The 20,253-nt window shown below is 38.6% G+C and overlaps 1 protein-coding gene across 2 annotated transcripts; it reads right to left on the reverse strand.

Annotated features, from left to right (window-relative positions):
• Positions 1-959: 959 nt before the first annotated feature.
• snx14 (sorting nexin 14) lies at positions 960-20,066 on the reverse strand. Of its 2 annotated transcripts, XM_074685303.1 has the most exons (30): positions 19,875-20,066; positions 19,541-19,681; positions 18,054-18,174; positions 17,860-17,933; positions 17,394-17,472; positions 16,999-17,042; positions 16,823-16,910; positions 16,245-16,329; positions 15,699-15,855; positions 15,544-15,619; positions 15,332-15,376; positions 15,112-15,192; positions 14,786-14,900; positions 13,959-14,114; positions 13,561-13,685; positions 13,253-13,311; positions 12,017-12,043; positions 11,314-11,449; positions 10,370-10,556; positions 10,192-10,275; positions 9,994-10,094; positions 9,638-9,749; positions 9,462-9,502; positions 9,117-9,236; positions 7,428-7,551; positions 4,092-4,256; positions 3,912-4,007; positions 3,395-3,486; positions 2,073-2,129; positions 960-1,109 (listed from the first exon to the last, which is right to left on the reverse strand). In XM_074685303.1, the coding sequence occupies exons 2-30, from the start codon at positions 19,666-19,668 to the stop codon at positions 1,083-1,085; spliced, it is 2,802 nt and encodes a 933-aa protein (XP_074541404.1). In that variant the 5' UTR covers positions 19,669-19,681; positions 19,875-20,066; the 3' UTR covers positions 960-1,082. The 2 variants fall into 2 exon arrangements, with proteins under 2 accessions (XP_074541404.1, XP_074541405.1); XM_074685304.1 differs by lacking the exon at positions 12,017-12,043.
• Between the last annotated feature and the right edge of the window lie 187 nt (positions 20,067-20,253).

Consider the following 20,253-nt stretch of genomic DNA (forward strand, 5'->3'; position numbering starts at 1 on the left):
TGTAACTACACCTTAAAAGCGACGCAGTCTGCAAGCCCTGTGATTGGTCAGCTGTGCAGCATCGAATTACATTAACTTCAGTGTAATCTCCGACAACATTTCTTTTTAAATCTTCAACTGCAACATGTAACTGCCCAATTCTGATGAAAGAATGCTCAGAGTTCTGGTGGAAGAGGACCAGAAACTGGCCATAAGTAATCTTCCAGATCACACTGCCCCCATGTGTTGCGGAGGAGTACTGCAGAGCAACACTGACTCGTCAACACACAAGAATGTAGCGCTTACAATGAAATGCGATAACCACTACCACACAGACGTTTAAACCAGGCCTTCCTGGGCTTCCATAGAATACATACTAATCATGTTTCTAACCTTAAAATATTTGCATGCTTTTAAAATTGTTGCCTTATTATTTCGTGTAACTTCTATTGAAGTACGAGCATATTGCAGCAGATTATTCCTGCAGAAACTGAGTCTTTGTGAATTTATTTGAGCTGCTTTATTGTTTGTGGGAGTTACGATTCAGGGGTTGTAACACAATTTGAGAGAAATTTGTTCCATCAAATTCAGATGTTTTTCCTATTTTAGACAATTTAAGAAAATCTGCTTGTAAAAGTACTTCTTGTTCGTTTGTTTAGAAGCAGTCTTAGAATCACATTGATTTAACATAAATAGAAATAAAATGAGGTTTCTCTTAGTGAGAACACTGCAAGAGAAAAAGGATTCCTGGAATCAGGGTGGAGTTTCCTGGACCTCCTTTTATAAATGTGAACCAGAAGAAGTTAAAACAAACTGAGGTTATGTTTAGGAAACTCCTTGTCTGCAGAGAAGCAGGGGGTTCAGGGTGTGTAGGATTGTAACGTTACATAAAGATTAGGAGGAGAAAAGGAGAAGACGTGAAGGAATGAAACAAACTTCACCAAAGTAAAGACAGCAGGCAGGGTTTTTGTAGTGTCATCAATAAATATATTTATTTCTTTAGTGCATGAACATTAACAGGAATGTGAGATGATTTCAGGAGGTTTGGAAACAGCTGAGTGGTTATTGCACGTCGATGATCCAGGAGGAGAACACGGAGAGAGTCACACCACGATGGTTTCCTTCACTCCCTGAGGAGCAGACATCAGATTAAACACCTGCTGCACGCTACGACCTCCGCTCACAGTTCAACATCTGTCAGCTGGTTCCTGTCTTTCTCTGTCAGCTGTGGGTTGAACTGTGAGAGTATATGGTGTTGTGGTGTTGTATCACTGTATCTTTTCACACCATATCAACTCAGGAAGTCTAACACCAGAGCGATTCCTAGTATCTGAGGGTTAGTCGACTAAGCAGAAACAGGAAACTCAAACTCTGCAGTGTGGTTATGAACAGAGAAAGGATCAAAACCTCAGTTATTTTATCTCATATTTACACTTCCGTGTCCTATGCTCCCATTAAGACGTCTGCTTCAAACACAGATGCTCTCATTGCATCATGGGAGAGGATTCAATCTGTCTTGCATTAATATTTTTTTATCTATGCAGATGATTCCTGAGTTTACTATCAAACATTTTCCATGTAACAAACTGAGGATGCAAACCTGCCCAAAACAAATTTTAGTGTCACTTCTCCTTTTCTTTATTCTGTTTGTCACAGTGTTTCCTTCCAACCTTCAGAAACACAAACCCACAGACTGCAGCAGATGGTTTTAGAGCTCTGTATACTTCAGGAGTGTAATTTTCCACCCTATTTCCAGGACTTTTCAAGACGGGATTCTGAGACAGATTTTCATGATCATCAACACTCATCAATATCACAGTGTATAATCTAAAAAAAAAATTGTGTTCTTGCAAAATTTGCAAAAGAATATCTCCATAAAAAACTATGGTGGTTTCAAACTTATCAAAAATTTCTTGAACATATCTGTGAAGCAAACTTCCAGAAAATTTCAGAATTTTCTTAATTTTCTGTGCGAAGACAAACCCCTTTTTTCATAAACTGGGGTACCTAAGAAGCCTGAATGAATTGATATTCACATGTGCAGTATCAGTTTATATGATCTTCCTCTAAAGTGTCTGCAGTTGTTGCTTTACCTTGGTGAGTTCAGGGAAAAGCTCCTGCACAGCGATATCCAGCAGGACATAAGTCATCTGAAGAGACACGACAGGAAATGTAAAAATTAAATTACAGCAGTTATTATTACTCAAAACACAAGAACAAAGAAAAATCTTATTTTATTATTTTCTTTCTTCATTTTTTGTGCTGATGTTCTGGCTAATAAAACATCTTGGGTTGTGCAAGGATATGAGTGTCCTAGTTGTGGTTTTGTGTAAATTCCTTTATGTGAACTTATATAACTGTGCTAGTTTTATTATGTAAGATAACAGCTCACTCAAACTGCAGACTTTTGTTCTTCTGAAATGAGGGAGCCAACATTATTGTCAGGTGGCCCATTAGCCTCAAGTTTTTTCTCATTCTAAAATAGTTGAAGAGTTACGGTAATGTGAATGAGGCCCTGTAATGGGTTCTTCAACTAAATACACAAGGCTTAGAGGCCAAAAAAGTCTGTCTAATATTTTATTTTCTCCTTAAAACACATTATAATATTAACTTTTTCCTGAAATCACCCAATCCATATTTAATCTAAACAAATGACTTTTATTTATGAAGTTCACGCTTCCTTGGTTTTTGTACTCTGCATTTTATAACTCCACATTTTGGCTTTTTTTTCCTGTTTTCCTTGCTAATTTGTGAGTATTTGATCACAGAGAATATAGAAGTTTTCTCTCATTAATAAGTAAACTGGAATCTGGAATTTTAGTTTTCATTTTCCAGTCTAAACTCTGAAAATAAACTTTTTTTTTTCATTTTATTAGGGTTATTTTTCCATTAATAATACCATAAGATCAGATAATGATAGCTATTTTCTTCTCATTTGTGTGACTTAACTCTTTGAACGTTAAACTGAAAGAAAACAACAGGAACAGGAACATTTTTTTTCTCTTGCTCAAATAGTTAAAGAATCACGTTAACAAGAACAACGGGAATCAGCTGCTTTTTTTGACTGGATTGCCGTTGCCTGGGTATTACTGAGCTGATAAAGCCACAGAGCTTGTTTTTTCTTCATTAAAGGAGGTTTATCAATTTTCTCTCTGGCCCAAATGGTTGAGTAGTTATGGTAATTTAACGAGCCAGGTCCGAAACATTAAAGCTCCTGTGAGGATTTTTCAAAACTTGGTTGAGAAACAGACTGAAATTCATTCTAATCACTCTCATGAGCTACAAAAGCATAGAAAACCATCAGGAGCAAAATAGATTATTTCCTTATTGTTATATTTTCTTTGTCAGCTCTTTGGTTTAAAGCTCCTCTGTATTTGTCTTCTGATCATGTCTCTCTGGTTTAAACTCTGTTTACCTGTTTGTTGAGGAGAGGCTGCTGCAGACCGTCAAACAGGAGACGGATGCCTTCGTATTTTGCCTCCTCACCGATACACTTCACCACAAAGTCTGGAATAAAAAAATAACACATACACATTTGATTTAATGATTCCTTCTAACACAAACAGCTGACTCCTGTGAGGGTCTGGACTATCTCCGCATGCTTTGGAGGAGGGTTATCACTGCACAGAGAGCATAAGGGAAGATAAAGATAAAAGAAGTCAGAGCAGGATCTTTACTTCTCTCTACAATAACGCATCTGTGGAACTGAGAAGCTGTACGTTAACAGAAATGAGATCTGAGAGCTTAGGACATGACAGTTAATCATTCTCTTGAATTGAAAAGGTTGAAAGTCCACAGACCCACTGAGGTGGTGTTAAAGTGAAGTGGAAAGTTAGACTGTTCATCATTTCAGTTTCTATGCTTGTGAACAGATTATTTCCCAACAGGTCAAAGCATCAGCATTAAAAAGTTGAATAAAAAACTTTTTTTACCTGGTAAATAATTCATCATCTCCTCAAAGGTCTGCTTGGCTCTGATCTTTTTATCCTCAGCGGTTCGCTCCACTTTGCTCTCACAGAACACGGCGTCTGAAGAGCAATAACACAACAAAAAAAGACATGGGTACCTCTGAGGTTTAACGAGAGCAAGAGAGAAGATGAGCTGAGTCTGACCTCTCAGCTGTGTGATGAGGGACACCGTGTGGTGCTCCTGCAGGATCTGGTCCAGCTTGGACTGCATGTACTGGTCCATGTAGGTCTCAAACGTGCTCTTGAACAGGATCCTTCCTGCAGACAGGACGTGGTGCACCCAGTCCGTCGTGTGGAAAACCACCCGACCTGTGGATCAGAACACACTTCGCTTTTTCACAGTTCTCTTTCCTTGTGTCTGGTTTTGGTGAAACTACGGCGGCCTTTAAGGAGAAAAAGGTGTGATCCTTAATTATAGTGATATTTCGAGTTAAGGTTCTAGTTGCGCCGCTCCTTCTTCTTCAAACCAGTGCAATCCAGTGGTCACAAGTTTGTCCGTTCTGTGCAGCCGTAGAAACTCGGCACAAAAGAGACCCCTCAAAAAAGCTGATTCTACTTTAAAACCAGAATTATTTATAACAATCAGATTCAACACTGATTTACACCTATGCACGAATACTTGATTCCATTTCTTCTATGCCTACTCAGATTAACTACACACTGTGCCTTTAAATCGCACTACAGATGATAAAATCACGTTCTTTAGAATGTTTTTCCAACAACTGTGGTCAAGAAATGTTTTTATTATTCCTCAAACATCCTGGAAATGTTCCTCGGAATCAAACACATTGAGCCTCCGGGGGATCACTGCAGCTGACGTTACACATCGGACTGGAATTACCTGTGTCAGTCATGTGAAACAGTATGATTCATTCTTGCATCACAATGTCTTGACTCTGAATTTATCAGAAACCTGGAGAAGGTTGTTTATTTTTTTAAATCAGCTCCAGTTGCTTTTAGCCTATGGAGAAAAGGCTTGTTGTGTAATCAGATTTCTTCCGAATTTTTTTTTGGCGTCTTCAGTATGTGTTTTTTTGGTGGACGTTCTTTCAGATAATGCCAGGTATTTTAAAACATTCACACACACAGATGGGAGGAGGAAATAGGTGAGGACGAAGGGATTTCTCTCTGACGTATTACCAAAGTTTCCCACAACCTTCACCTCGTGACTCAGACTAACTTAGATAAACTGTCATGCACATGTTGCTGGAACTCTTCCCAGTATTCTTCCTCCCTTCTGCCGTTTAAACCCCAAGTTGCGTGCTTTCAGCAGATAAACTAGAGCACACTTAGCCAACGAGTTCAGCCGAGTGTGAAATTTCAGAACAGTAGCGTTTTCATGCCAATATGTGTCACACAGTGCCCCCTAGTCACTGAAAAACCAGCCCGGCTAGCTGCTTTGACCTAACAGACCTGAATTTTTTCTGCATGACTTTTACACCAAAACAAAAAAGTCTCTAATCGAAATGGTGAAATCTGCCAGATTTCTAAGATGATTAAAGGGTTTTGAAAACTGACATTTGTTTCCAATCATCTTCAAATTAATCAAGCTTTAAGTACAGCACCGCCTACTTGGCCTACTTGCAAAAATCAGTGTCAAAGCCCTACTTGGGCTTTCTTGAAGCATCACTGATTAGGTCATTTCCTGTTGTTAAAGGATGTGTCTATGGTGCCATATCAAACTCTGATGTCTTGCCATGAACCAGGAAGTCATTGTATCTCCTTCATACATAAGGTCCAATCTGCTTCAAATTTTACACACACCATCAAAGTCCATCTTCAAACACATCTATAACCTTGACTCCATGCTACTGCAAGAGCGCCAACCTTTTAGAAATGTATGGTGGAATCTTTCACTGTTATTGGTTAGTATGTTTCAAAGGACCTCTTTCACAATACATGTAATTTTGCCCACAGCCCAATTTTTTGTTTATTGTGTGGTATTTGTAGTACACCCGGAGACTCCCAAGAATAAACCTTTAGAAAATCCAAAGGACATCCAGGGCCTGTACTATGACCTATTTTATGATCATTGCCATAGGTGTGAGCCAGGGTGCACACTTTACCCCAAAACTTACTCAAACACAAATAATAAATCATCAAATTGGGTCAAATCACCTTCACTGAAGTCTGGTGCATCTTTTGAAATCAAATGTAAAGCTAAGTATTACAATTGAAAGAAGTTATTGAATTTTAACTGGAAAAAAAAGGTTTTTTTTCATGATTTTTTTTCAACAAATTCAATTCTTTTGAGATGTGTCTGACCAATTACAGTTGGTGTACACCTAAAATATTTACAAATTATTTGGCCACATATATATTCTCAAAGTGGGAAAAAAATCATCAAATTCTGAGACGCTGAAGTTGTTCAATTAACAGGATGGGTTACTGTGGTAGAATCAGGATACATATCTTGTATATAAGGGAACCTTTAAAGATTTGTTCAGAATTCATCCTTCAAGTATGATTTCTTTTAGAATTTGGATGCTAGATTCAAAACAAACATTTCATATGAAATGTTATTCATTTTAATATTGAACAGCCACAAAAGGCCTGTCTATTATGCCTTTGTGATGAGATAATAATGAGCCATTGATACAAGAAAAAAACGATGCATTTTAGGATTGTTGTAATCAGATTGTGTTTATCTACAATGACAGCAATACATAAACATTACTTCTGTCAATTTCTGTTTCTAGTACTTATAAATACATGTTATCTGTTTTATGGCCTTCCTGTCTTTTTTGCATAGCAATGGCTTGGACAATTTAAATTTGTAGACTGGAACTATAGTAAGGGAAAGGGGATCTGAGTGTGTTTGAGTAAGTTTTGGGGTAGAGTGTGCACCCTGGCTCACACCTATGGCAATGATCATAAAATAGGTCATAGTACAGGCCCTGGATGACTTTTGGATTTTCTAAAGGTATATTCTTGGGAGTCTCTGGGTGTACTACAAATACCACACAATAAACAAAAAATTGGGCTGTGGGCAAAATTACATGTATTGTGAAAGAGGTCCTTTTACACACACCACCAAGGTCCACCTTCAAACACATCTATAACCTCGACTCTATGCTACTGCAATAGCGCCACCCTCTAGAAATGTATGGTGGAATCTTTCACTGTCATTGTTTAGTATGTTTCAAATGTAACACCCATGATCTCAGTCTCACTCTAGACTTAAATACAGATACATTACAGTTTTTTGGAGAGATCATTGGCTCAGCTGTGACTCTTGTTTTTGTCTTTTTTGATGCATCAGATTTAATTCTCACACAAACCTGGGTGTGACTTCCTCTGAAACCCTGAGTTTCTCCACCTTTACTCTTCTTGTTTTATTTCCTCTTATACAGCATGGAACACTTTGATGGTAATGTGCACACTGGAGAGGAACCAAAACGAGTCAGGGCTTGTCTTATCAATGAGGCTGTGCAGTTGGGAAAAGGTTAGTTGAGTGTGATGACAACAAGGGAGACTTACCCACATACATCATGCAGTCATACATGCCACTGACTGTGATCATCTCCATGAAGTAGTTGCTGTTTTGTTTCCTCTCAGAGCCCTCGGTCAGGTTAGCGTTGTTCTTGAACAGATCATTGAAGAGCTGAGGGTCAGAGGGAATAATTAGTAAATGGAATGTGTTAACAGTCAAATCAAGTGAGTGTGGGCTCCTATTTTTGAGTTTGGAAGAATTTGCATGTGAGAAATTTCTCTCCATTGTTTTTTTAAAGGTTTAAAGATAAGACATGGAAAAAGGAGGAAAAGTTCTTAGGATCCCCCCTGTTCTTTTTTTATACTTCACACTCATGAATTAGAAACACTCACACATGCACTAACAGGATCTGGGCAGGGGAGAACGTTGAAGGAGAAGAAGCCCAGACTGACACATCTTCATCTGCTGTCAAACACTGCGGGGGGCGCACAGCAAACTAGCTGGTTGTGCTCGAAAAATTCTGACCAGGCTGAACAGACACTCTGGTTCTGTTTTGCAGCTATGTCATTTTGTCCTCAAAAATCTGGACATTTTAAAGTGAAACTGACATTTATGCATCTGTTTCAAACAAAATCAAGGGGAGTACATTTTGTAAGACTTTTCAAAATCGTATTTAAGACATTTTGTGAGATTTTGACAGAATTTTAGACACATTTTTAGACTTTTTAAGAGCCCGTGGATACCCTGTTTTAGTTTTAAAATCACCGTAAAAATGAGAGAAAAGCACGGAGAAGGTGAGAACTTGAACCCACAGCATACCTGATACAGGCAAGACATCTGCTAACTAGGGATGGATACCATTTACATTTGAAATGATACGGTACCGATGCCCGATACCTGGCAATCGGTAACGGTACTTTTTGTGTTTATGTGGCAAAAAATAACAATTTGTTTGATAATAATTTTTTCAATTCAACATATTTATTGCAATATATATCCTTGCAATGCTGTGTTCATGTTCAGCATGGAAAATTGCCTACTCTTCCACTCCCTCACAGTCATAAGTATGCATTTAGGTACCTAAACATGGTACCTTCTGATTTTACATGACTTAGTACCCAGTACTTTTGACAGAATTGGGTCGCTACCTATACTCATCCTCACTGCTAACAATGCTTACTTAGGAAGTCTGCTTAAGATATGAACTGATTGTATTTTGACTTAAAGTGGAGAAATATGGGTTTTTCAATGCCCGACAGTCCAACACAATCAATTTCATCTCATCACTGGCTCGCCAACAAAAAGTCACAGTTTTTTTCATCTGTGAGTTATTGTGGTTTGTCTTCGTTGTGGAAAGATTGAATGTTGATGAACATATATATTGAGGTCCTGCCTCTCTTATTTACTTAATATTCAATAATCAAATAATCATGATAAACTTTAGTCTGACACTACTATTTCCATCTGTATTTCTATCTCATTGAAAAATTAAGATTGAAGAATAAAAGGAAGATAAAATGGTCTGGAACAAGTTGTACACCCAGTTCAGAAGCATAATGAGACTTTTATTGGTTTCTCATCGTTTATCCAAGCTGTCCCCTCTGGTTAAAGAAGATACAACTTTCATCTTACAAACATCCTTCCTGAGAGAGAGAGGAAGTGAACTTCCTTTCAAACCTGATAGAAGCATTTCAAACTGGCTGTGAAGTCAGCATTCATACGTTTTCACGTGTTACCTTCCTGTCGTTCTCTGCAGTTGGGCTGAGGATGGTGAGCTCGGGGCGGCTGGGTTTAGGTTTGGGCGACTCACAGGAGTTAAAGAAAGACTGGATAAACGGCTCCAAGTTCTGTCCTTTCTGGAAACACAAGGTCGCAGAATTATGATCAAAAGGATGCATGTGCTGCGGAAAATCCTGACAGTGTCAAACAGGTGTATCGCACAGTTTACAACATTTTCTCACGTCTGCAGGAGCTCGAGATGTTAAACACAGCTCTGGGTTTTACTAAAGTTTCCTAAAAGACTGCAAAAACTCTGACAGAAGGAAGGAACATGATAAATCATAGAGTGAGGGGTGCCTCACCTCTTTTATCAGCTTTCCTGGCACAGACTTGAAAATTTTTCCTGGAATTCAAGACAGAGAAAAATATGAGATAAACCTGGCGTTAAAGAATGTCAACAGGAGATAATAAACAAATATTTCAAGGTATTTTTGGTCTGATATGTCCAAGCTGTCCAGGCTGTAAACTTTGTACGCACCAAGGTTGACATCAGGAAGCATCCTGTCCAAGAACTGAGACTCCATACTGTGCGGGGACAGAAAGTCAGCCAGCAACTGGCTGTTACTGAGCTCCGGATACTGCAGGAGTTTCTGCACGGACACATTCATAACATCAGGAAGTGAATATGTTTACGTATTCTGCCTAACTACAACATCAAAATGTCCAGACACCTTTATTTTTCAGTAATAACACCCTGACTCCTCTTAATTAATCCCATTTTATACTTTTTATCATGCTGCCCTCTAGTGGCCTTACTTGTAACTTGGCTTGTTTGGCTCGGTTTTGAATTATAAGAAATGTCTGGTGTTGCAGAAGAAGAAAAACCACAAGCACCTGCAAATATTCCTCAAACTCTTCCCTTTTGGATGAGAGGAACTCGTAATTCTTTGGTCCGATGAGTCGTTTGGATGGAAGCTGTGCGTCTGCAAACGTGCCTGTAGATGAAACATAACACAAATGATTTTAAATCGTTCTATCTTAATTGTGCATGTTGATAAATATCTAAAGGTGGGTAATGAAGTTCAGTGTTACCATGGAACTCTGTGAGTTTGGACTCCAGCACGTAAAACTCCAGATATCTTCTGAATACCGACCACTTCTCAGTTTCATGGCCAACTGCAACAAGAGAAGAAGAGGTCAAAGATCTTTCTCCAGCATAAAAAAAGTTTAGCGGGTAAAGACAGGTGTGTTTTGTGGTGCGTTCACACACCTTCTTTCCTGTCTTTGCGCTCCACGTCGATGCAGAAGACAGGGATCTTCTCCTTCTTGACCTCATCCTCGTAGACGTCGATGAAGGGGATGGAGATGCTCCAGGCTGACAGGTTCCTCAGGGTGCCTGGGACGCTGGCCGGCTCTGCTGTGGAGTCGTCCTCCATCACGACGGTGGCCTCCTCCACCTGCAGGAAAGTAATAAACATGGAAACTACTTTTCACCTTTAAGTTTCTGTGATAACTAAAAAAGCAGTCAGAGAGCACAGACCTCCACCAAGCATATTGTGAATGTCATGCTACACTTTAGTCCTACTTTAATGTTATACTCCCTTTCAGCAGACTGTCTGCTACAATTTGGTGTTAGTTGCAGGTTTGTACGACAACTTGTTACCTGACAGTAATAAAACTGTGATGACCTAGAATATATTTCATATTCTGGACCTTAGTATCCAGAATATTGCCAGGATCTGGATCGTACTTTCACATGTCAGAAATTATAGTGACTTGTCTTCTATTCTTTTGCAAAGCAACACGTGGTGAAATAGGCCCTATCTCACAATGATAAAGAATCCTTTAAAACTATCCTGGATCCAGACGGGGATATAGATCACCCCTAAAATTTAATCACTTCTCTCTTATCCCATTTTAAACATTTCTGAAAATTTCATCAGGGTCTGTTTGATACTTTTTGAGTTATGTTGTTCACAGACAAACAGACAGACAGACAAACTGTACCAAAAATATAATCTCCTTGGCGGAGGTAATAATACAGTTAAGAACCTAGAAGTCAGTGAATCAGAAGCATCTATAAATTTCTAACTGTTGAATTAGAAATATGAAGTCAGTTTTAACCTATTTAAAGTTCTAAACAATATTTATTTGTTCCCAAGCCAAATTTATTTCATCTGGAGAAACCGAAGTCCAGTACAAAGAAACACTCACTGTGTCGTCCTCGAGGTCGTTCATGGCACTGGGAGGAGGCAGCATGGCTCCCTCCATAGTCGTGCTCCTGAACACACCTTTGATTTTACTGCCAATTCTGCTGATCCCAAAGGACTCGCCTCTTTTAGACAAGTTTCTGAGGAGAAGAGAGAAATACACTGAAGTCTTTTTTGGCTTTTGTGGAGCTAAGAGCATTTGTCATGCAGCAGACATGCAGCGGGAGAGGACGGCCGTCAGCTTCAGCAGTGCCGAGCATCAATATCTCATCAGCTCAAACTTAATCACTCAGGCTAATCCCATCTCTTTCCTGTGTAATCCCACACTTCAAGAACATTTTCTTAAACCTGATAAACCAGACTTTTATTCACGGTAAACTCCTGAAATAGCAAACGAAATAAAAGGAATTAACACAACATGAAGTGGCGTGTCAGACACGTCTAATTTAACAGCTTCAATCTTGGAAACAGTGTGAAAAAAAGACTCTCAGGTGTTAGAATCTGTCTCTGTTTAACTTTTCATGGTCACAAAGTTAAAGTTAATTTGCAAACAGCAGCATCATGCCATCAAACAGCCTCTAAAGCCGGGCAGAGGCTCCTGGTGTTAACACTGAGCAGCCTGCTGTTCTGCATGCATCAAACTCTGCATTCAGCAGCCGTGACAGTCTGACTCAGGGGCAGGTAGCACATGCTGGACTCTGACTTACCTGTTCTCTTCTAAAACGAAGCTATTTCTGGAATAAGATGCACAGACAGCTAAACATGAAAAGCTTTCTTTAAGGAGAGTGAGAAAACTGTAGAGAGAGGTGCCATCACTGCTCAGAGGCGCTGCCTCTTCTGGCATTCTTATAAAGTCAAACACCCCCTTCTCCTCAACAATCCTCCTCCCTTTGGTTCTGTTTCTTTGTTTCCCTCATGTACACTCCTGATCAAAATTTTAAGATGAGTAGAAAAATTGCACAAATTCACATTTTGCAGTGTTCTAAGTAGAGTTCAAAAATACAAAAATAAGAAATGGGAGTGGAACACAATGGACGCAGTAAGACCACCATTTCGAATTTCCTGAAAGATCCTGAGGATCATGGAACAAAAAAGTAAAGAGGTAGACCCAAAAAACATTTTTCCAGCACTGAGCCAGAAGATCTGATTGGCTGTCCATCAAGACCATAGACTGTAAAAAAGAAATAGACGTCATCTTGATCGGCTTCAAGTGAGGTCGACACAAAAACTGCTCCCCCTGGTGGCTGGCTCTAGTATAGGTCAAAAAATAATCCATCTCCCCAGTCATTCCAGATGGGCTGCCGTCAAACTTCAAAAAGTTAATACAACTTGTAGAAATGTTTCTCACGTCTGATTTTTGTGATGATTTAAAGATATTATTGGGCTGCCCTGCATCCAGATCCTTTTTTCTCTGAGAAGTTTTGTTTTCATTAGTGATTAGAGGTTAAAAACAAGGCTTTACGTCACGTTTAACGATGATTGTCAGCTGCTGTTCTTGTGTATTGTTTTTGTCGGTTGTAAAATATGTCCGGAGGGAGAGTCAAGGTGAAGGGGTGAACCTTGATGGACCTGATGGCTTCAATGTGACTGGTATGATGAGGATCTAACAGAGCAAAATGTAAATTCTTGCAATTTTTCAACTGGTCTTAAGGTTTAGATCAGGTGTACACAGAGCTCCAAAAGAGGGTTTTTACAGCAGATTCCATAAACTTTCCCAAACCAGCAACACTGAGAAGCTTTTCATTAAATTCAGAATCATTAGATAACATCCTGATGATGAGGATGGAGAATATTTCTCACGACGCTTTATGATGTGTAATAAATCTAAAAGATATGCCTCCATTGTTCTCAATGGTGTTTTGGGCTCAGCTTCCCTTCTGTACATTGTGTTTGACATGTGATAAATGCAAAAGGCCAACTAGAAGTCCAAAAACATCACAAACCTGTTGATTCTTGAGTTTCTTGTTGGAGACTCGGCTCCTCTCAGCAGATGTCTGAAGTACTGAACACAGTGTGGAGACATATTACTCACAAATTAAACCTTTCCCTGGATTATGCTGCAGAATAAAAGCTCTAAGTGAACAACCTGAGCACTGCTTTCAAAAGCAGAAGTATTTATATCCTCCCTTTTTATATCATAACTTTAGTTACAGATTACAGTTTACAGACAGTGAAAGCTTTTATTTTGTAGTAACTAAGCATATCTATGACTTTCAGCGGTAACCTGAGATGTTAGGTTTGATGGTCTTACTTCATCACTGTGACAGAACATGGGGGTGAAAACTTTCTCCAGCAGAGACAGGACGTGTTCATAAGCCTCAAACATGCATGTCATCGTCTGAAGCTTCACCACGCCGCCGTACGGACCTTTAGCAACTAGAGGAGACAGAGAGAAATTAAACTTCCTTGGCTTTAGCTTTTCACTGATTTTCTGGGCTGGAATTCTTCATTTTCATCTATTTAACTGTTGACAACTTAATAATACTGTATTATTCACAAACCTTAGTCTGCACAGTCGGGACCACATTTAAAACAAAGTCAGCAGACCTACATAATGTGTAAATTGACGGACTGCACCTTTAAACAAAACAACCTTTGTCCTGCAGAGATTTGTTTCTGGTGTATTGACTCGTAAAGAAAGATTCTCACTGTTCCTGATCTCCTCCACGATGAACTTGTCAAAGCTGATCTTGTCAATGCTCTCGTCCAGGCAGTACGTCTCGTAGATGTGCAGCACCTCGCCATGAAGACGTCGCAGCTCCGTGTCGTTCAGCTCCGGGCTCAGGATCTTATCGTTGAACTCCTCTGGAAGACAGAAAGAGAGAGTAAGGACATGAGCTGGACGAGATCAAACAGTTGCTCCCACATTTCTGCATTCTTTCAGCTCGTAAGACTTTTTAAACGTTTCCAGCAGGCCTGTTGAGCGACCTTTCCGTAGAGGTACCAGACTAAACTGATCCGATCCTGGAAGGTGGAGCTACAACTCTGCAGTCTGTTGATTGGTCAAAAGAATCATCACTTACCAAGTGACAACAGCTGCATTTCTCCTGGCGGCACACAGTCTTCTCTGAAAAAAAACTTTATTGTTCTTTGTAACAAAGAGCCACATGCCAGTCACAGAGAAGAGGAATTGCTGGATGCCTTCCATCGATACTCCTTGTTTACTGTGTCACGTTTTTCTCCTTTGTTAAATTGTCGTGCTGGTATGACATCACGCTATCATTTAACTGATGCAGCTATCGGCATCCTGCTTACGTGCCGCCTACCACAAGAGGGCATGGTTGGTTGTGGGAATGCAAACAGGACAAGGCTTAACCAAGTCAACCCGTGCCAAACTGTACTGATCTAAGCCAAACTGTTTGGTGGAAATGGGGCTTTAGTGCGTTTTCTTCTTTTTTGAAAAAGCTGCGGGTGGTTTCTGCAGGTAACTGATGCGCTATAAGGTTGGTGCGTTTCATGCACAGGTAGGCTCTTACCCACAGTGAGGCAGAACTGCAGCACGTGCACGGCTCCTTCTTGCTTCAGGAAGTTCATGAAACGAAAAAGGAGATCCTGATCGTTTCGGATCTCCTTCAGCTCCAACTTCAGCACCTGATCGGACACAGAATGTTAAAGTCAAACGCTTTGTAAGGGATAAACTCGTGCAAAATATAGACAAAGAGGAATACGAACAATATTGATCAGAGTTGAAGTGTTTGTGAAGAGATGGTTAAGGATAAAAATGGTCAGAAGCTGCTGTAAAAGTTTAAATATGTCCTTTAAATTTAGGAAGATATGGGTCTGAGAGAAATGAGGGACTCACAGATGGCTTCTTGTTGCTGACGTTGGCATATTTCTGTAAGAATGGGACCAGAGCAGATGCTGGCTCTGTAGCTGGTTCAGGCTGGAGATACAGAAGAAGTTACTGAAAATTCAACAAACTGAAACTTTTAAACAAATGTAACACCCACTTCCTCTTCAAACGAATGTGAAACTTTTAGATTAAAAGTCTGAAATCTTTCTTAAATGTTTGTTCAACTTACTGGAGTGTCATCAACAAATATGAGCACCATGAAGTTCACAGTATCCTGAAAAACACGAAGACAGGCTTTATCTGTTGTATGATCTAGCAGGAAACTTGTTCTTGCAAAATTTTCTCTGTTGTGCTGCATCATTATTCAAAAGCTGTTACAAAACTGAACATGAGAGATGTTTTAGCATAGTTTGAGGATCTATGGCGTCATGCTCTACTCACAGGGTCAGCCATGAAATCCATGGTGGGTAACATCACAGATCCAGCCATCACCTCCCGCATCAGCAGAGCCAGAGACCTGACAGAGGACGAAGCATCACTAAAAGTCGCTCTGATGTTTTTGAGCTGTGTCTGTCAGCGGGTTTGTTTCTCCTTACCTGCAGTCTGTAGCTTTTGGAGGCATGACGTAGGGAAACAGCATCTCAGTCAGCTTCCTCAGGTAGAGCAGCTCGTCTTTCCTGCTGCGCAGTGCGATGTGGAGGTCCTGTCCATATTCATCCAACCCGGCCTGCTGCAGACTCTCCACATTGCGCACTGTGGATGATTAAAACATTAGTTTGCCTGCAAATCCAATCAGAGCAGCTTTTTCTGGCATGCTTCTATTTAAAAAATTGACATCTGGAATATGTATGCATTAACTATGAGCATAAAAAAAAATTTTTGATTGTCAAATTTGTATAAAATGAGTCACAAACACAGATGTCACATCATCACTCTCATTAAAGCTGCTGTGTTAGAATTTCACGTTCTTGTGATATTTTCATGTTCACATTGTAGTTGAAAAAGTAGGAGTGAAACTTTTGTATCTGATAAAAAAAAAACTGTCTTGATGTAAATGAATGCACCTAAAACTACAACTTTTTTGTGAACTCAAAGTCGCCAGGTCACAGTTCCATTTTTTCAATAACCTCAGAGGATCATACCTTTTTGTCGAGCCTTTGAAATAACTTCTATGTGCTTCATTGCAGCTTTCATCACTTTGTCTGCAAACACAGCAGGAACATCCACCTGCAAAGAGGTTCAGAGTTTATTTTCTAAAAGTTGTGTTTGACTGTCAGATTTCTCTCTTTTTTTCCATCTTTTATCAGCTTTTCAGTAACTAATGAATAACTTTCCAGCTGCACAGCTGTATCTTAATGAAAAGAGTTATCACTGAACAGCAGAAACAGAGTGAGAAGGGTGTGTTTAGTCTGCAGTTTCAGTAACACTTTAAGCTCCATCACAGAGGTAAACAAAGAGACAACAAACTGTCTTCTTGTTATTCAAAAACCTGTATTTGACTTCTGTGTCTGTTTATGTAAATTACACTGAAAAGCAGGAAAAACCAGATGAGCTGCAAGAACGAAACAACAAGGTGATGAAATTTACGGTCAAACTTGTAGAGAACTAACCATCAGTCAAAATCAAACATTAAACATTTGTCAAACACATTTTCATTAGCATTTTCTATCTTAAGTTTTCTATCTTAAGCTTTTTGAGGAGTGATCAATACAAGTGTCACCTTCTGAGCCCTCCGGATGAGCACAGATGCAAAAAAGCGAAAAGTCATCCTCAGTTCGTCCACACATGCCTCATCATCTGTAATGTCCCTGAAAATAAGATGAGTAATTTTACAACTTCAGCATGTGTTGCTGTCAATCATGTTTCTTTTTCAGTACAAAAACACAGCCTGCTCACCTGTACCAGGGGTACACAAAGTTCTCCAGCACCAACTCAAACACCTGAAAGACAGAGAGGAATCAGAAAGCAGTCTTTCAGATTAAGAGTATAACATAGGAGTTTACAAGAAATGAGATTACATATGATATGATATGATATGATATGATATGATATGATATGATATGATATGATATGATATGATATGATATGATATGATATGATATGATATGATATTATATGATATGATATGATATGATATGATATGATATGATATGATATGACATATGATACATGATATGATATGATATGATATGACATATGATACATGATATGGGAAAAGGTAAAATGAGATGATAGGATGAAATGAGTTGAAATGAGATGAGACAGAGGATAAAACCCATCCACTGAGGTACCTCTGCTATTGAAGCATCCACTTTGGAATAAACCTTGAGGTCCAACCATGGCTGATAGTTTTCTAGCAGCAGCGTCGGCCTGAGAATCATTAACACAAGTTTGTTTTTAGTGTATATTCAAGACTCTTTAAATCAGTCTTTCTGTTACTGTAACATTGGTTTCAACAATAGTTGTGATGACATAAATCAAAGGCCCCCAATCATAGAACAAATAATATGTAAGCATAAAATTTAAAAGTAGAGCACACAGAAAAGAAGCTGAATAAAACTGAACATGAAATATCTTGTCTGTTTACAATTTTCAAAGGAATTTCTGGAGAACAACTAGAAAGACATCTGGTTCCACTTAATATGTTTAACTCTTAACTTTAAATAAATGAACAACAGCAACAGATGCATCTGTTTCACACTCCTCCTTACCAGCTCACAGTCAGTGTTCTAACACTTTAAGGTGTTTCGAACTCACCTGTGACGTTTACACTTCACCTTCCCACACACAGCACAGCTGTGGCCCAGAGGAAACAGCTCCTGCTCCTGCCGCTGTGGGAAGAAACATCTGTTACATTAAGATACAAACAGCTTGTTTTTCATAGTCTTATAACTCGTGTTGATGAAAACACCAAAGTGATGCTTGCTTACATAAATACCAAACAGACTTACTTTGCTTTTGGGTTTTATATTGAATAAGATATTTGGGAGCAGAGACTCAGGTCCCAGGGAGCAGTAGAAAGTGATGACACCAGCCAGGAAGGACCAGAACACCATCAGGATGTGGATGTACCTGTAGCAACATTAAAACGTTGTCACAACTTGGGAAAAGAAGTTACTGGTACAAAAAGAAGAATCGAAGAATAAAGTGGAAATTTTACAAGAACAACACTATATTATAAACAACAGCACAACTTTATACTTGTCTCATAACAACTATATTTGAGTAACATCACAACTTTATTCTGATAATATTACAACTAAAGTCTCCTAACAGATGACTAATTTCATAAAATTATGACTTCAATCTCAAAGAATTACCTTGTTTTTCACATATAACAATCTGACTTTATTCCCTAAACACTATAACTTTTATCTCTAAAGTACTATTTTTTTTTCTCATGACATCATGATTTTTCTTTGAATTTTATGACCTCAATCTCATAACTTTACCTAGTCATTCTGATTACATAACCATTTAGTTCTCATAGCGTGGGGTCTTTATTCTTCTGGTATTTTGACTCAAATCTAATTATATTATGTTTTTATTCTCATAACAATACCAAAATTCCCATAAAATTACAACTTAATTCTCATAAAATTACATCTGTATCATTATATCACAATTCTTGTAATATTTAGACTTTATTCAGGTAAGGACCTTATTCTAATAACGTTTCATCTTTTTGCACATTATTAACATCCACAACTTTTTACCTGAAACAAAGCAACTTAAGTCTCATAAAACTGCTTTTTATCGTGCTATTTCAACCTGTTTCTAATACCAAAATGACTTTGTCTTGAAATACATGGTCTTTATTCTGATAACATCAGAAAGTTATACTCGCATTGTTATGTCTTTATTATAAGAGGATCATAACATGATATCTTAATGAAGAAAAAAACATCAAGACTTTGACCTTAGTCTTGTGACAATTATTCTTTTTTCTTGCAACATTACGACTTTATTCTCATAAAATAACGTTTTTCTTTTACTCATTCCATTACAATTTTTTTTTCTCAAAGCATTGTTATTATTATGTCTTTTTTTTGTAAAATTACACGTTTTTCCATGTATATATATATATATATATATATATATATATATATATATATATATATATATATATATATATATATATATATATATATATATATATATATGTGTGTGTGTGTGTGTGTGTGTGTGTGTGTAGCTGATCAACTATTAAAACTATTTAAGAATTCGTTATCCTGAGACATATAACGGCATATCGTTTCTCGACTTTTGCAGCAATTCTCACTCAGGTACCACAGGTAAGATATGCACACATCCGTATGTCATTTTACCGCTCTGCTCCTGGCGGTCACTCGTCACATGACCCACTGAGAGCATAAACAGGTATTATCTGATTGTTCTACCACCTCAGTAAACTTTTATTTTATGTGATTGTGTTCACCTGTTGAGCAGCACGGTGAGAGATAGCAGAGACAGCAGCAGAAAACAGAAGACTGGATACTGACGTCCAGCTTCTCTCAGGACGTCGAGCTTCACCCCGAGCTTCAGGAACGTTAAGAGACCTGCCATCCTCCCAACGGATCTACGGACAGATCGAGTGTCAGCAACCCTTAGGTATTACATGAAGCCCCCATAATCTTGTAATCCATCGTTTTGAGCTGAAATTATTCAAAAAAAAAGTGTGAATAAAGGCGTAAAGTTTCTATCACCGATCCCTCGCTCGAGCTCATCTGACGTCTGCAAACATAACCGTTAACGTTCATTTTTCTACTTACAGCGACAAAACCGCCGAAAATGCTTCTTCATAAAAAAGCCAACATTATATCCAGTAGCTCAGTCTTCGTCTGTATTTCAGACTGGTCCTATATTCTGTCAAGTTCTTCTGTTTCTAAAGTTTTAACTTCATGTTTTCCAGTTTTTAAAGTCCCGACCCACTTCCCTGACAGATGGAATGTTTTCTAATCCGGGCGGCGGGTTGCCAGAGCGGGGAGGGAATCAAGTAGTTGTGTTTACGTATGCCCAAGTATGGAAATAGTAAATAATTTTTAGATTTACCCACAGATTTTTGAACTGATAAACAGAAGAGAGAAATACACAATAACCAATTTGAAACAGTTATCATGCAAACGAAAAGCATGTTGGTGTCTTTTTTTT

The sequence above is a fragment of the Halichoeres trimaculatus genome, unplaced genomic scaffold (assembly GCF_033239565.1).
Source record: "Halichoeres trimaculatus isolate MK-OKI-2021-1 unplaced genomic scaffold, fHalTri1.1 fHalTri1_scaffold_13, whole genome shotgun sequence".
In the NCBI taxonomy this organism is placed as follows: domain Eukaryota; kingdom Metazoa; phylum Chordata; class Actinopteri; order Labriformes; family Labridae; genus Halichoeres; species Halichoeres trimaculatus.

Coding starts and splice junctions, on each gene's coding strand:
- snx14 (XM_074685303.1), bottom strand. CDS start 19,668: ATGGCAGGTCTCTTAACGTTCCTGAAGCTCGGGGTGAAGCTCGACGTC. Junction 13,686..13,958: donor CGTGGAGGAGATCAGGAACA/GTGAGAATCTTT, acceptor TGTCTCCTCTAG/TTGCTAAAGGTCCGTACGGC. Junction 13,312..13,560: donor TGTTCTGTCACAGTGATGAA/GTAAGACCATCA, acceptor CACTGTGTTCAG/TACTTCAGACATCTGCTGAG.